The 15,235-nt window shown below is 39.7% G+C and overlaps 2 protein-coding genes and 1 long non-coding RNA gene across 3 annotated transcripts; 1 reads left to right on the forward strand and 2 right to left on the reverse strand.

Annotated features, from left to right (window-relative positions):
• Positions 1–38: 38 nt before the first annotated feature.
• Positions 39–4,340, reverse strand: ecrg4a (ECRG4 augurin precursor a). Its single transcript, XM_051404879.1, has 4 exons — positions 4,172–4,340; positions 2,700–2,747; positions 2,429–2,598; positions 39–468 (listed from the first exon to the last, which is right to left on the reverse strand). Exons 1-4 carry the CDS (start codon positions 4,239–4,241, stop codon positions 319–321), a joined length of 438 nt encoding a protein of 145 aa, XP_051260839.1. The 5' UTR covers positions 4,242–4,340; the 3' UTR covers positions 39–318.
• Positions 4,341–4,349: 9 nt separating this feature from the next.
• LOC127366127 (uncharacterized) lies at positions 4,350–7,976 on the forward strand. Its single transcript, XR_007885291.1, has 3 exons — positions 4,350–4,526; positions 6,090–6,201; positions 7,894–7,976. It is a non-coding gene; the product is annotated as an uncharacterized LOC127366127 (long non-coding RNA).
• otos2 (otospiralin 2) lies at positions 7,282–9,091 on the reverse strand. Its single transcript, XM_051404880.1, has 3 exons — positions 8,485–9,091; positions 8,237–8,334; positions 7,282–8,109 (listed from the first exon to the last, which is right to left on the reverse strand). The coding sequence occupies exons 2-3, from the start codon at positions 8,298–8,300 to the stop codon at positions 7,883–7,885; spliced, it is 291 nt and encodes a 96-aa protein (XP_051260840.1). The 5' UTR covers positions 8,301–8,334; positions 8,485–9,091; the 3' UTR covers positions 7,282–7,882.
• Positions 9,092–15,235: the final 6,144 nt, after the last annotated feature.

A 15,235-nucleotide genomic window follows, 5' to 3' on the forward strand; every position in this document is an offset into this window, starting at 1 on the left:
TGAGAGAGAGAGAGAAGTGGAAGTGAACAAGCAGGGGAGAGTATGAAACCAGATCTTTATTTACAATAATCTCTTGATAAGAAAAGTGCCAAGATGAATATATGGGGAGAAAAGGTTGAGAGTGGATTATACTGGTGGGCGTATCAAATGAAAACAAAGAAGTCAGCAGCTGTGAAGTAGTTGGATGTTGACAGCTGCATGGTAGGTGTGAAACTATAACAGCTTGTGTTCTCTCAAACAGAAGGCAGACTTACTAAAACAAAACAAACCCTTTGACCATTCACAGAAGCATTGACCTCTGTGTGTTTGTGACTGAAGTTAATAGTAATCGTAGTTGACATTAGCTCCATGTCTGTAAGAACCAGGGTCACGCGGGCCGGTGGGGGAGTTTTCATCATAGTGGTGCTGACGTCCCTGGTCAGTGGAGCGAGCCATGTCCATCCAGTATGACAGGTCAGTCTCCAGCCTCTGGTGAGGAAAAATACACCACAGGCTTGACTCATTAAGAAACTCCGCCTCAACAAATCTCAAGCTAACAGACACAGAGGCAGCTGATAAGGTGTCCACTGAGACTGTCAGCAGACATGCATGAAAGGCAAACGTTGAAAAGGCCAATGCTTTCACAGCATTGGCCTTTTAAGGAAGCAACAGCAAATGGCATACAAAGACTGCTGCACTGGCTGAAACGAAAAGGCTGTCAGCTGTCAAAAGTGGTTGTGGCAGGGGGGTTATATTGTGCACTCTGCTGCCTTTTTATCTGTTCTTACGATCTGTTCCCTCCATTCCTCACTGTCCCTGGTGAATTCATGACAGTCACTGACCTGAAAAAAAACTGAACCGGCCTCTGTAAGTGGGGTTATATTTGTTTGCGAGAGAAGGGATTCATGTGTTCCAGCTCTGTACTATTCAGTCAGACAGCGACAATTGAGAGGATAACTGTTCTTTTCTCGAAAAGACCATCTTTTAGATCAGACTACCTTGTCATTCCACATTTTTATTCCCCACATATCTGCGATAGAAGATTTTTTAAGATACAGACTACTAAAGTTTTAATCGCGTTGTTTATCTGTTTCATATTTATGTCAATAAAATGAAATATGACTAAAGAAGCAACAGTCACAACATTAACACATCAAAGAGAAAGAAACAGAGATATTCCATCATCATCCTGAGCTATCATTTATTATAGGAGTTTAACACTAAAACGCTCATTGGAGTAGGTGGCTGTGGGTTCATCAGCTCTGATTGGCAGTGGTGTTGCAATTGTCAACAAGTGTAAATTAATATAAATTTATTAATAATAAATTAATAATCCTGATTGGTGCACAAAAGTACTGTATGTGACAACACATTTTATACGTTGCTCACAGTAAGACGCTAAGAAAATAGGTTTTCAGGGTCTTTAGTGATCTTAAATCTAAACACAACATTGCACTTGCGTTGCTGAAGGGCCATTGAAAGGGTACCTTCACAGATTTTCCAAATCAACTTACTTTTCACAGTTAGTACTTTTCAGTTGATATATTATCAAGACCAACAAACAACACAAGGTGCGCTACGGTAAGTCTAGGAACCAGTGAATTTGGAGCTTGACTGGGAAAAAAGTGTAATTCTTGGCCTCTGTTGCTTCTATGTGGACTGTTCTTTTTAATCCATCTCTCAACTTTTATGTAACACTAAACTGCTAAAGTGGTATTTTAAAGGATCAGTATGTAGAATTCAGTGGCACAGAGCAGTGAGCAGACTGCAACCAACTCGCCTCACCCTCCCCTTCCAAACATGCAGGATAAAGTACGGTGGCCACAATACTCAAACCTTAAAGAGCTTTAGAGCCAGTGTTTGGTTTGTCTGTTCTGGGCTACTGTAGAAACAAGTTCAACATGGCGGCCTCTGTAGAAGAGAACCCACTCCCTCTGTAGATACAAATAGCTCATTCTAAGGTAACAAAAACACAAAATACACTTCTTATTTTTAGCTAATTAATTAATTGATTAAAACATACATATGAATATGATTCCATTTCTGCCAATCGATCCGTCTAAATATTACACACTAGACCTTTAACATACAAGTGAACCCTGTCACATTAGGTTGTGAAAACAAAAATATGGGTAGCAAATAATCTGAAGAATTTCTGGTCAGTTTGCTGTTGAGAGAAGGCAAACTAAACAAGTTCTTGATACGAATCTGGTGAGAGAAATGTTTCTGCTGTGAAGATGTTCTTTACTTCAAACCCCAATGTAAGAGTCATTCCTTAAAAGGTGGTAAACCTATGTGCTGTTTTTGTTGTGCAGATCAGTTTTGTTCAGTATAATACTTGTCAGTCTCCAGTGGAGCTGTAGACAGCTGTCTACAGCCCCACTGACTTTGGCCCAGACTGATATCTGTTTCTGTTGTATTGGAAGATTTCAGAACAGACGCAACCCACCTGCTCATCGAACCCCATGTACATAAACTGCATAATCCACTGCTGTACATCTGGTCTGCTGCGATCCCAGATGTTCCTCTTGGTTCTGCTCAGTTTTGCCAGAAACTCTTGAGCCTTGGAAGGAGAGACAGCGACAGAGGACTTTGAGGGGGCAGTACCAGCTCCTGCCACTGGATGGAAGCACAATAGGACAACAGAATGAAATGGCATTTTCAAACAGGAATTGGTCTTTGTATCAGCAGTATGATATTACCAATAAGAAAAATATTACCATCTCTTTTCCTTAAGAACTTGTGCAGGCTGCTGTCACTGGATACATCTGTCAAGGAGAGTCAACAGAGAGATAATGAGCTGCAGTATGATACCCCATTCCTCATGACATGACATGAGTCTTAATACATAAAACACAATTGAATCAGCTCATTTGTAATGACGCACAATGTTTATTTTTGGTGTAAACTGTAAGTTTTTGCCAGTTATGGTAAAGCAGAATAGAAGTGAAGTTTATTTTAATGATCTTTAAGACCAACGCTACACTTCTAAAAGATGTAAAAGGCTCAAAATTCATACAGCTCATCAAAACGCCAGCTTTATTTTCTTAGTCAAAGCTACATCAAACCTGAATTTTATTTTTTCTGATTATTCCACTGGCACTACAGCAGATTTTCTAAATAGGTTTTTATTTAGCACTCCCCCCCATTATCTAAACTAGTTTCATGGAGGACTTTGTTCTCAGTTGTCATTATAGATGCAAATGTCAAAGTGAAGCATTGAGTGTGATTAAAGGAGAAGTTTCCAACACACATCCAATGAAACTAGTTAATGGCCAATTTGCATGTAAATATATTTGCTACAGCGACTTCCTTCCTGCTGCTCCTCTCTCCCATTGGAGCAATGGAGCTATACTGTGTGTGGCGAATATTCATAAAGTGTGCACTAATGAGATATCTTGTACCTCTCTGCACACAGCCAGTTCAGTCAGATTACCTTCCACAATACATGTAGGGAGTGCACTGAAGTCCCTCCTTACATCTGAGACACATTTCCTTTAGTCTTGGAGGGTTTCATTAATCTGTTTTTTGAAAAGCTAAAAACCACAGAACACCATGTACCTAAGAATATGCAGAGAAATCCAGTCCATATGTTACGGTGGACTCCAGCTTGGCTTCAGCCCGAAAAATGTGCACTGTGTGGTAAGAAGTGGATTGCTGCTGTTGGAGAAAATTGTTTGCATGTGTTTTTTCTCCAGTATGTGTTGCAAATGAGCTACGAACAGCACATTGCTGTGCTTTCACAATTGTGCAGCAGAAATGTAGATTATACTGATTTAAATGATGTTCTGTTACACTGCTCTCATCTATTAAGTCTATATTTTCTCTTCATTGTATTTTCATTTTCCTTATCAAAGTTATTTTAAGTCTATATATGACAGAAAGAGAAAAGAAGACAGTAACAGAGAAAATTGCCAGTCTCATATTTATTTTCTAATGCCTGCTTTTTCCTTTTGATGCTTCCTCAGAGTGACCATTCTCTTAAATTACATCCCACTTGCTCTGACATGCAGTAATTGATCTTTCTACCTGCCAATGCTACCACTAAACTACCTCTAAAATCTAGAGATAAGTACTAGACCAGATGGCGAAGGACAGACAAAGGTAGACCAAAGAATGTGACCTTTTAGAAGCAGTTAAATCATTAGTAAAGCAGACGTTTAGACAAAGAAAAGAACAGGATTGAGCTCACCTCTAAGAGCCAACAGTGTCAGCAATACCGCTAGCCCCATTACCCTCCAACAGAGCTGCTGGGATGCCATCTTGTACCCACTCAGTCTTTACAGAGCTGCTTAAAGGCAACAACTGTGCATAAACTACTGCACAACCAGAGGGAAGAGTGGGCGTCAACCCAGACTTTCCAAGTTGAAACTGGCCTATGGAGATGGAATGTCGTTTACCTCCTTGCCTGCAGAAACAAGACTGCAACTGGGAGCTTTTCCGCTCTTAAATGAATTTTCATGTGTGTCCCAGGTATTTTTCCATATCCCATACACACAGCACATGAACAGCAGTGACGGAGAAGAAAGAAAAAGCAGAGTTCTAAGGTAACTGAATGAGGTTTGTCACGTAGGTTTCCTTTGTTAAAAGATATACAAGATTTCAGAATAGTGTAACATGCAATTTCTGAAGCAAGTAACATAACATAAATACTGTGCTTTCATCTGACAAAATTTTTTTTCAACTATCTGAAGTTAATTTCTGGTAACCATGTGCAACTGTGCACAGTAAATCAAACTCACAAACATTTTTATGCATATCGACGGTGTCTTTGCAATATTTATTACAGCAGCTTTTTCTGACACTACGCTAAAATAGCTGAGGAGAAATCTGGGCAGCGGTAAGACCTTCTTGAAATCAATTTCAACAGTTACTCAGTGACCAACAGTGAAATACCTGAGGATGTCTTTGCTGTTGTTGAAAACATCAATTCTGTTTACTGGCTATATGAGAGGCAGAGTGGGTGTCTTGAGTCCCATTGTCATCCAAGAATATGATCAAAAGGGCCTACAGTAATTACTGCAGTGTGATGCTGCAGATAAAATTAGAATGCAGCATGACTTTGAAATATTTTTGTCTAACTGCATGTACTGCTCTACAGTTTAAGCCCCAGCTGAACCTCCCTTAGGGTTATTGATTAAACACCTTTGGCCCAGGGAGGTTATCCTCTTCCCCGCGGTGCTTCATTTCAACATGGTGTGTCCTTTATGTTGCCTTTACCTTTTGATCATCCTAGAACTGTACAATCTTTCAAATTTTTTCAATTTGACTTCTGTTCTCACATAGTTTCCAGCAAAGATGGTGCTTTTTCTAGCTTTTCTGGTTTCCCAGTTTCCTTTGGCCCACTGGCTTCACCTGTGCTTTCCCACTCAGCCCATAGACTTTACTTTGAGATGATGTTATGCACATTAAAATATATTTTCTAGGCTTTTTACAAATATAAAACTTCTAAAGGGAAAATGTTTTTTATTTATTTGATTTTTTTCATTGGAGTGCTGTGCGTGGCCAATAGGACAAATTAGCAGCATTATGGATCCCACGGCTCATGGCAAGACACGCCATGAATAGCATTCAAGTGCTAGGATTAACAGGCGTCCAAGCTCACTTGAGTGGGATATGTTTTCTGACAGAAAGGCTTTCTAACACGTGGTTAACAAGGTGAAAACGTCAGTTTTAACCCAAACCATGATATTTTACTAAACCTAAGTGGTTTTGTTAAAATCCAATTAAACTGCAACTGAAAACTGTAGACAAGTCTTAAAAACTGTCTTACAGAGTCGAATCCGTCACCATGGAACAAGATCTGTATTTAACCCTTTCATCCACCACAATTTTCCTTGCTAGATTCTTAGTTTGTTACTTCTGTATATCACCTGGCGAACACAGGCACCTGGCCAGTTCTAGCGTTTGAATGCTACCCAGGGTGTATCTTGGCAATAAAGCAGTGGGATTCATAATTACATACATTGAGCATGAGTGTGGTCTATTTTATGAATTCAACTTTTCATTTTTATGGGGAAGATTGTGTTAGATTGTTGTTGTTGTGTGTCAGAGTGGGAAAGTGTTTGCTTTGGAACTACAAACAGTCTCTCTGTCTCTCACAAGTACAGCTGGAATGCAGGAAACCCAGAAGCTGGCAGGCGACTGCACTACTTTCATGATGTATTTTGGAACTAAGATGGAGAGACAAAGCAAAAGACAGAAAGAGAGAAGAAATGGAAGGTCATACATTTGTTCTTGCTTTCCTTATTTCATTGTTCAGGCTCTGCCATACATGGCTGCACTCTTTATGAAGCGTGCTTTTCGCCAACTGTGTGCTCTCTCACACAAACAGAATTTAAGTGTGCACTCACACTGGGTATTGGAAAGAAAAGAGGTCAGCTCAAATCTGCAGTGAATTGAATTGAACTGAACTGTCATGACTGGGGTGTTGTAAAGCTCAGTGAAAGGCACAAACCTCTGTTCAGAGTGCAGGCGTGCCTATAGACATGATTTCCCCTGTGTTTTTATTCATCAGATACCTCTGAGAAGGAGCAGTCCTTGGCTTCTACCTCTACAGTGTTTTTATGAAAGGCTCCCTGTCCTCAAGCACACATTTAGATGAAAAACAAAAATACTAAAGGAAAAAACAGATATCTGTGGATTCATGAGATATGAATACAGATTTTCTGAGTGCGAGATTCAAAAATCTTTGCTTGAATGCGTGAAAACACATTGTGGATACACACACACACACACACACACACACACACACACACACACACACACACACACACAAACACACAAACACACACACACACACACGCTCTCTCTCATATATGTCCCTCGGGGGCCATTTGTAATTCTTCAGCCGTGGAGCAGATTGGAGTAAGAGAGGAGAATGACAATGAGGAGATGAAAAACATGAGGGGCAGAGAGAACATGGTGCTTCCGACAGGATGATTTTCATCGCTGCAAAATCATCATATGACATCCAGTTTGAGCTTGCCCATTCAAATGTACCCCACACTGTGGTGGAGAGATTCTGGCTTTCTTTTTATTTTGCCCCTCAAAACCATACAATGCGCCAGATCACTCTCTTACAACGACACAGCAGAATAAAGCACCCCTGTCATATATGTCCATGCGCTAACTCTCCTTCCATCTCCCCCTCCTCTTCTCCATGACACCTTGACTTGACAGTCCTGTGTTGTGACCTGAGTCAGATTTACTGCAGTGTCTGACACTTTTGCACACAGACATCCCAGATGCCTCTCAAAGCTCACACAAACTTTTTAAGGAGCAAAACCCCAAAGAGAAATCCGACTGCAGTAAAAGCTTTTTATTACCTAAAAGATGAAGAAGACATTTAGGTTTTTAGTTTCAGCTCAGTTTTCTTTAACAGCTCAATAAAACACACTAAATATTGTTTTATTACCTTGACATGGACATATTCTTAAGTAAAGGAACATAAGTATTGCTGGCAAAATACAGTCAGTTGCCAATTTATCAGACACACCCAGCTCAAACCAATGCAGTCTAATACACAACAGTCCGGCTTCAAAATGATCTTACAGTTAAAGGTGCAGTGTGTAATATTTACGTCTATTTACACATAACCCATAAAAGATTTAAAATGGTAAACATTTCCTTATTTGGTATTCCTTTTTATATTTTTTTGTGTCAAAAGGAAGGGTTACCACTTCAGCACTTTTCTCCAGATTGGGTTTAAGAAATTCAAAAGAAAAGAGAAAAAAATGGGGATAAAATGCAATTATTGTTTTTATACATACAAAATAACAACAGCCCAAAGGTTAAAATGTCTCCAAGCCTGTTTATCGTCTAATCTGTAAACATCTGAACACATGTTAAAGCTTCGACCCACCCTCAGACTCCTAAATCTGCACCCTCTCTCTCCTCTGCCTCACTCCTCAGGCTGCGGGTCAGACTCGGGACCATCGTAGCCCAGCTCGTTGGCAATGGGGAAGTGAGCCCAGAAGGTGCGAGCCAGGTCCTGCATCCCCTCGTGAGCTGCCTGAGCCCGCAGCTCCTCCAACCACCCGAAAAAGTCTGACGACCACAGGCCCCAGTAGGGTGGGCTTCGTTTCTGCCTCTCTTCCCTCCTGCTGGCTGCATCGCTCTCCTCTGCTCCTGTCAGAGGAGACAGACACAGAAAGAGGTGTGAAATAATGTTCACACCTCGCCCATCATGTCAAAATGACTGTATGTTACGATGTCAGAGTCTGTTCATGTGTAATGCCCTGAGCTGCTGACACACCTGTAGGATGCAGGAAGCCGAGCAGAAGGGAGCAGAGCAGCACAGACGTACACAGAGCATGCATGTTCAACCGTAAGACAGGACACAAAGGGCTCGACCTGATGAAAGCATAAAAACAGGATGTGAAGTGTAATACTTTCAGAAAAAATACATGCAGGCTACAACATAACTGAAACGTATCTGTGAGGATGAAAAAAAGCTTCCATGTGTGTCAGGACTATCAAATATCATCTTCTGTCTTTTCTCACCTGATCAGCAGGAGGTTGTGCTCGTGCTCCTGTCCCTCGTCCTCCTCTCTCAGACTGATTTCAGGATGACGACTGCACCTCGATTAGAAATAGACAGGAAGGCGGACATGTTTGTCTTTCACATTATGCCTCTTTACACCTGCTTGTCTCCAAAGCACGTCAGCGAGGCTCTTTCACACCTCTCCTGTCCATTGGCTTTGTGGAGAGGAATATAACCTTTCTAATGTAAAAAAAAAAAAAGTGTCATTAAAATGTTTTTAGGCAATGGAGTGTGAAATAAATGAGAGGTCACATCTGGATCCCTCCACACATCCTAACTAATTATTTTTACTACAGTATATATTTAACTATGTTCTTGTCACAGCCATCAGGGGCTCAGCAGGAGATCTTTAGCCTTGGGCTGCTTGGACTAATATGGATTTATTTTTTCTTAAGGTGAAAAGAGGAGAGAAAATCAGAGGGAAGAGTGGAAATGTGGATGAGAAGAAGAATGTCCCAGATAGTTTTCACACCTGGTATCCAGACAGACTGTACCAACATTCAGCCACAGGGTGTAAAGGTAGTTATTTTTTCTGATTTCCATCCATCTATCTCTTCTGTGGGTGTTTGTTTCTCTCTGAGGACATCGGCAGAGGGAGGAGAACTTTGACTGAATCCATGCTGTGTCTGTCTAGTGTCAGAGGAAGAGTTGCAGTGCTTTGTCAACAGACTGGGTTAGTGTCAGCTTCTACACATATTTTTCTTGTTTTTAACAAGTACTGAAAGTACTGTCTCACCCCAAAACCCATTCTTTCTCACAGAAATAAATCTTTCAAAATGTCTCACAAATGTATAGTTAGATTTTTCTAAAGGTAAATAGATTCCGAAATTAGCTGGGCACTGTAGTTGTTTTAGCAAATGTTAGTCAAACAGGAGTAAATGGTGCATTTGTTAGAGACTTTTTTAAGCCACGGATTAATGCAGTTTCTTTTTTTAACCTTTATTCATCCAGGAAAGTCTCCGTGTACAATGATGCAAACGTATGATAACACATTGTCATGTGTAGGAATGTAAAAAGGGGGAGGGGTGAGGGACAAAAAGGTTTTCTGTTGCCCTCGATAATTGGTAATAACATGATCCATCCATTAATCCATATTCCTGACAACCTATTAAATCATGCAGAGATTTTTGGACAATGTTAAAACCAAGTTGAAGCTGTGTGAGAACCGTAGAATAATTAAGTCATCGTGAAAGTGGGCATATGCATCAGGCAGATTTTGGTGCTCTGGTGAATTTTTACAGCAGCAGGACATCCAGTGCATCATTGATGTGATTTGAATTGTTCTGGACAACAATGGAGGTATATGGCATTTGACATATATGGAGCAAAGCCTGCGAGCTAGTTTAGGCAGTCAACTCGAGCTGCACTGATATACACACATGACATGGCTCACTCCATAATCCCTAACCAAGTGCTCCCTTCCAATCTGGTTATCTATTTAAACTGCACAATTTCCCAGCTCTCCCTCTGCTCTGTCAATGCCGCTGTTGCCCTGCATCCGTATTGCTGCTGCTGCGCTGTTAGCCCCACCACCATCCCAGCATCCACCTGTAGGCTCCGACTGAGGGTTAAGGTATTTGCTCATCACTCCCCAATATCTCTATGTAAACATATCTGCGGGGAATGATGAGGTCAGAGCCTAGATGCCAAAATCTAAATATGCTATACTGATGTTATAAACATTTCAAACGTGAGTTGGCTGACTGAAATATATTTGAACACCATAAAACAAGATCAAGATTTTTCCTTCTCAGATTGTTTCATTTGAAGGATTTTTAAAGGGCTTGATTGGTAAAAGTATCCAATATTTAAAAAAAGAAAAACATATCAGAATAGATAAATACAGTTTTACTGTATGTAACAGAATATAACTATTTTGATAACTGATTCATAATTTCATCTATCTTGGCAGAAATGGAATATAATATTCACAGGTATGTTTTCATTTGTGTATAATCACCTCAATATAGAAAACTGTTGTATTTTCAGTAACTTCGAATGAACCGTTTTTATCTTCAGACGCCACAGATTCATTGATAATGAAATAAATTGTTAGTTGCAGCAATACAGAGGAATACGCTTTGACTGCACCTGAAATGTCTTCTTTAAAGGATAGTTTCATTGATGGTTTTGGTCTTTTGTGGTTACAGTAAGATGATACAGAACATCTCCATCTCTTATCTTTGAAGAAAGAAGCAACCTGGGGTTGAAAGAATATACGTAAATGTAATGAAAAAGACAAGATAAAAGCTTTTCCATTAGTAAAAAGCCGAGATTTCAGCTACAGGCCCTCAAGAAGAGAAAGTAATAGGCACTGATTAAGGTGGGGGTTTGAGGGGAAGAAAAGAGCAACATAGGGGAACCATTACCTTGTCAATGTCTGGTAACAACCAGGTATGCAGTAATGTTGCTGTATTGACGAGGCTTTCTTTGTTCCGCCATCCATACTCCTCCACTTACTGTTATCTGACTGTCACTCCTGTTTCTCTCCCTTTTGACTCGCAGTATCATCCTTAAACTACTTCCTTCATCTTGTTGCACGACACAGCACTCACTACAGCGCACACATTATAAAAACTGAACTCAACTTTTCTTTTTCTGCGTACGCCTGAGTGGTTTTTCAGTTTGCTACCAGCCTTGAGTCAAGCAGTGACAAAGGGGGGGTTTATCTGGAATCCAAACAAACATTTTGAGCTAACTTTCCTTGGAAAGGGAAAATAAAATCCTACCCTGAGGTCAGTCTGTATTTTGATGAATAAAGAAGCACACATCTGTTGCCTTAACGAATGTATTACAGTACTGGCGCAAGGAGCAAATTCTACAGAACAGTTGCTGCATAGGGTTTTCTTTGAGAAAAACACCTCAAATAGGCAGCTACACCTGAGAAACAAGGTAATAAAGAGGGGCGTGTCGGCTCTTGTTTCAATCCAGCATATTACAGGAAGATGACACACCCGAGGTCTTCTAATATTTACGACTAGACAGCCTAGAACCACTCTCACGTCAGAGTGCAGAAAGAATGCATTGCCCTCTTCTGAGTTATTCATTTTACGTATACATTACAGCAGCTGCAGTCGGTTTTTTTTTTTTTTTTTTTTTTACCACAAACGGTAATGTTAATGGTAATTTAGCCTGGTTTAGTTTGTGCAGTTGCTGCCTCTTGTGGCTAAATTAAAGCTTGTCCATTAGTTTGTAGGTGTATTTGGTTAGTTGGGCTACTTTTTTTTGGTGGAGAGAGTAGTTTTCTGGTCCTTTGTCCTGTTTGTGTCCGTATGTTTGTGGTTGAAGTTTGGTTAGTGGTGTATTGTGCATTTGGTTTAAGGCGTCTGTTTAGTTTTGTTAGAAGTGGGCTGAGTTATTGTTGTGGAATCACATCCATAGCTAAGTGGAGGTAACTACCATATATAACATTTGCTTTCCAGATGAATGACAGATGGATTTTTTGTTGGCCTCTGGTGGGAGAGCGTGTTCATTTTTGGATTAGTTTTGCCTCAGATTTGTTATGTGAAGTACCAGATGCCTTTTTGTTTGAAATGTGCCTGATGATTTTCAAGTTTACAAAGTGTGACTAACTAGCAGGCATTTGGTTACCTGAACTATGGCTCCCTGTTTATAAGTGCTGTGAAGTCCGGGAATTGGTTTTGTCACAGACACATTGTCTTGTGCTCCGCTGGCCATGACTCTAAGCTTTCAATTCCAAAAAATTATGATTTTAATAAACACTAAATTGGGACCAGAATTTGTTGATAGTATAATAAACTGTGCTGGAAGGCCCATGTTGACAGTCTCTGCTCTAGATTGCAACAGCAGAGGTATTTTTTTATGTAGGCTTAGGGTGTATGGAGTTGAGCAGAAGTTCATGTTGCTTTTCTACAGTGCAGTCCTGGAGAGCATTATAAGTTATGGGATAACAGCCTGGTACGGTAACCTGTCTGCACAGCTGGAATCTCAAATTGCTCGTCTGGTACACACTGCTATACAAATTATGGGGGTTTAAAAAATATTTATCCCTTTAAACTTCTCTTCTTTATAATCTTTATGAGCAGTCCATTATCAGACTGGCACAGAAAATAGTTTCTGATCCAACCCACATTCCCCTGAGATCCTCGACTCAAACAGGTAGTGTGGGATGTCGACCACGAGGGTTATGCAATATGTGGTTGTTGTCAGAAGGTGTGTGTAGGTGTGTGTGCTATGGGGCGTGTGGATACTGTTAATGTGAAGCTGTGTGTTGCTGAGATACTGATGTTTGTTTTTTGTTTTGTTTATTGTTTTTCCTTTAATTGTGGGTGTTTTTATCCTCTGTGGAACTGCAGGACCAAAAGTCAAAAACATGTATTCTATTCTATTCTAAATTATTGGACATATACTGTCATCTACTAACTTAAGATGGATTCAATGTTAAGTTGCCGTGCTTTTAGTTAATTTCCTCTTTTAATATCACAAAACAAACCAGTTAAGTTACAACTCCTGTGGTCTTCCCTCCTTGTTACTTTTTTATTGGATGACTGTGAGTTTTGAAATCCCTGAATGCAACATAAATTCAACTTTATGAGATACTGCTATAAATCAAAACTTTACGTTTTAAAATCCACAAACTCAAATTGCAATTGAATTAAATTTGCAAGAGACACAACTGATGCTGAGGTGTCTAAATATTCTGCTTTTGTTAAAGAGTTGTTTGAAACATCAAACAGTAGGAAGCCAAACGGAAACAAAAAAGAAATTCCCACGGTCACTTTAAAAATGAAATTTATTTGCTTTGAACTAATGGTGTGCCTTTTTCTTGTCAATGTCACATGTAGGCTCATAATGAGACAATGCAATAAGCCCAATACTGCCATCATGTGGACATTTAAAAGTACTGCAGCCCACATTTCAGCTACAGTTTTCTCCTCTGTTGTTGAATACATTCTTTAAATTACCATAAAATATATTGCCATCCTGTGTTATCGTTCATGTGGCAGATGGACATCCCTCTGTAAGTATCTTGTCTAAGACACAAAGTAACTGAATTCTTCTTCCAACTAATCTGGTAACTAATCTCAAATATAGAACATAAACCACAGCGCAGTGTGGAGCTGTGCTGAGGTGTTTCAGTCATCACTCTCACAAACAGATATTAAATCCCAACTGTTGGCAGCTCGGTGCAGTCACAGCTGAGGCAGATGGCAGTTTAATCGTGACTGACGCAGACGCAAAATGCACCTCTCAGGTGACCTCAAACATTAGCCAGACTCTGGTTACACACCAGCTGACAGGTAGAGTGTGTAGGAGATAGTTATTTGGCAAATGGGACTTGATCCCCCTGAAGGCTGACAGAGTTTGTACACAGTAGTTTCACAAATTCTCAGATCATTCCCTCACAGCAACACTGCAATGCTGTAAAGTATTCACAGCGAGAAGAAGCTACTAAAAAGTAAAAGTAATGATATCAAACAACGGCACCTTTTTAAGTCTGTAATACATTCATGTATAAATAGCATTCAAATGGTTTAGCTTGTTCAGGCCATATTAATCAACGATATTGTACTTGTTTGCATGTAAGTCTCTTTTTGAATTTAAAACCTCATTCTACAACTAACTGATCATTGGTACGCCATTTCATACAAATTACAAGCACCTAATCAAAACTGCAGTGCTGGAGTGAGCTGTAAATTAGGCCTCAAGACATTTAAATAAATTCAGTGTAAGAACTCATGGTGACACGTGTGCCACAAACACTTTAAATGTCCATGAATCTTCCATATTAAGTCCCTAAGTGACATCTACAAAACATCCTGGTGTGGTGGTCATATGACAGTCATGTGACTGTGACAGGAAAGTGTCCCCTCCAAAATGTGGGTGTGACTGAAATGACAGAAATGAAGGAAATGGCTAAATTCAAAAAGCTTGCTTTTTGTTACTAACGTAAGTTTAAACCCTTTTAACAATTCTAATTCTTTAATAGTATGTATTGTATTGCATTTAATCTGTTCTGACCATATTTCCTGAACAAAATAAAATAAAACAAGTTATGAAAATGTTGCTGTGACGTATACGTCACATCGGGCTTTTAACGTAAAGTCGTCATGGAAAATCTGATGTGACGTCTGTGTCACAATAACAAAAAAGGTAATAAGCCCCTCAATTAATTTTACTGTTTCAATTATTTAGAATTAATATATGCCCTGTTGTTCAATTTAAAGTATATTTGAAGAAATATAAAAAAAATTAATGTCAAATTATTAAGGTATTAATAGGGTATTTATTTACCAAAAACACAAAACAAATAATTTACATTTAAAAAGAGAAAACATCAGAAATGTGTTCTATGAGTTCCACTTGGTTTGTGGTATATCCCCCATAATGTTCCTTCAAGAAAAAATGGGTCTGGGTTCTTATGGGTTAGGTTTGCTATCACCAAGTTGTGACTTAAAGTTCAGTGTGTAAGATTCAGTGTGGGCTGGGCGATATGGCTTAAAAATAAAATCTCAGATTTTTTCACACCAAACCCGATTTACGATTTGAATCAATTTATTTGTAGACTGCGGTCCTGTATATCTCCCACTCGGCTGCATGCCTCTGTTTGAGGTGCTGGAGTAAATTGGTCGTACTGCTACCTTTTGGTTGCAACAGCTTTCAAACAAACTTTGCAGTGGGTCGTGTTCACTGTCGGACGCCACAAAACCAAACCAGTTCCGAACAACCGACGACACTGTGCCTTTTTTG

Source organism: Dicentrarchus labrax, unplaced genomic scaffold, assembly GCF_905237075.1.
Source record: "Dicentrarchus labrax unplaced genomic scaffold, dlabrax2021, whole genome shotgun sequence".
In the NCBI taxonomy this organism is placed as follows: domain Eukaryota; kingdom Metazoa; phylum Chordata; class Actinopteri; family Moronidae; genus Dicentrarchus; species Dicentrarchus labrax.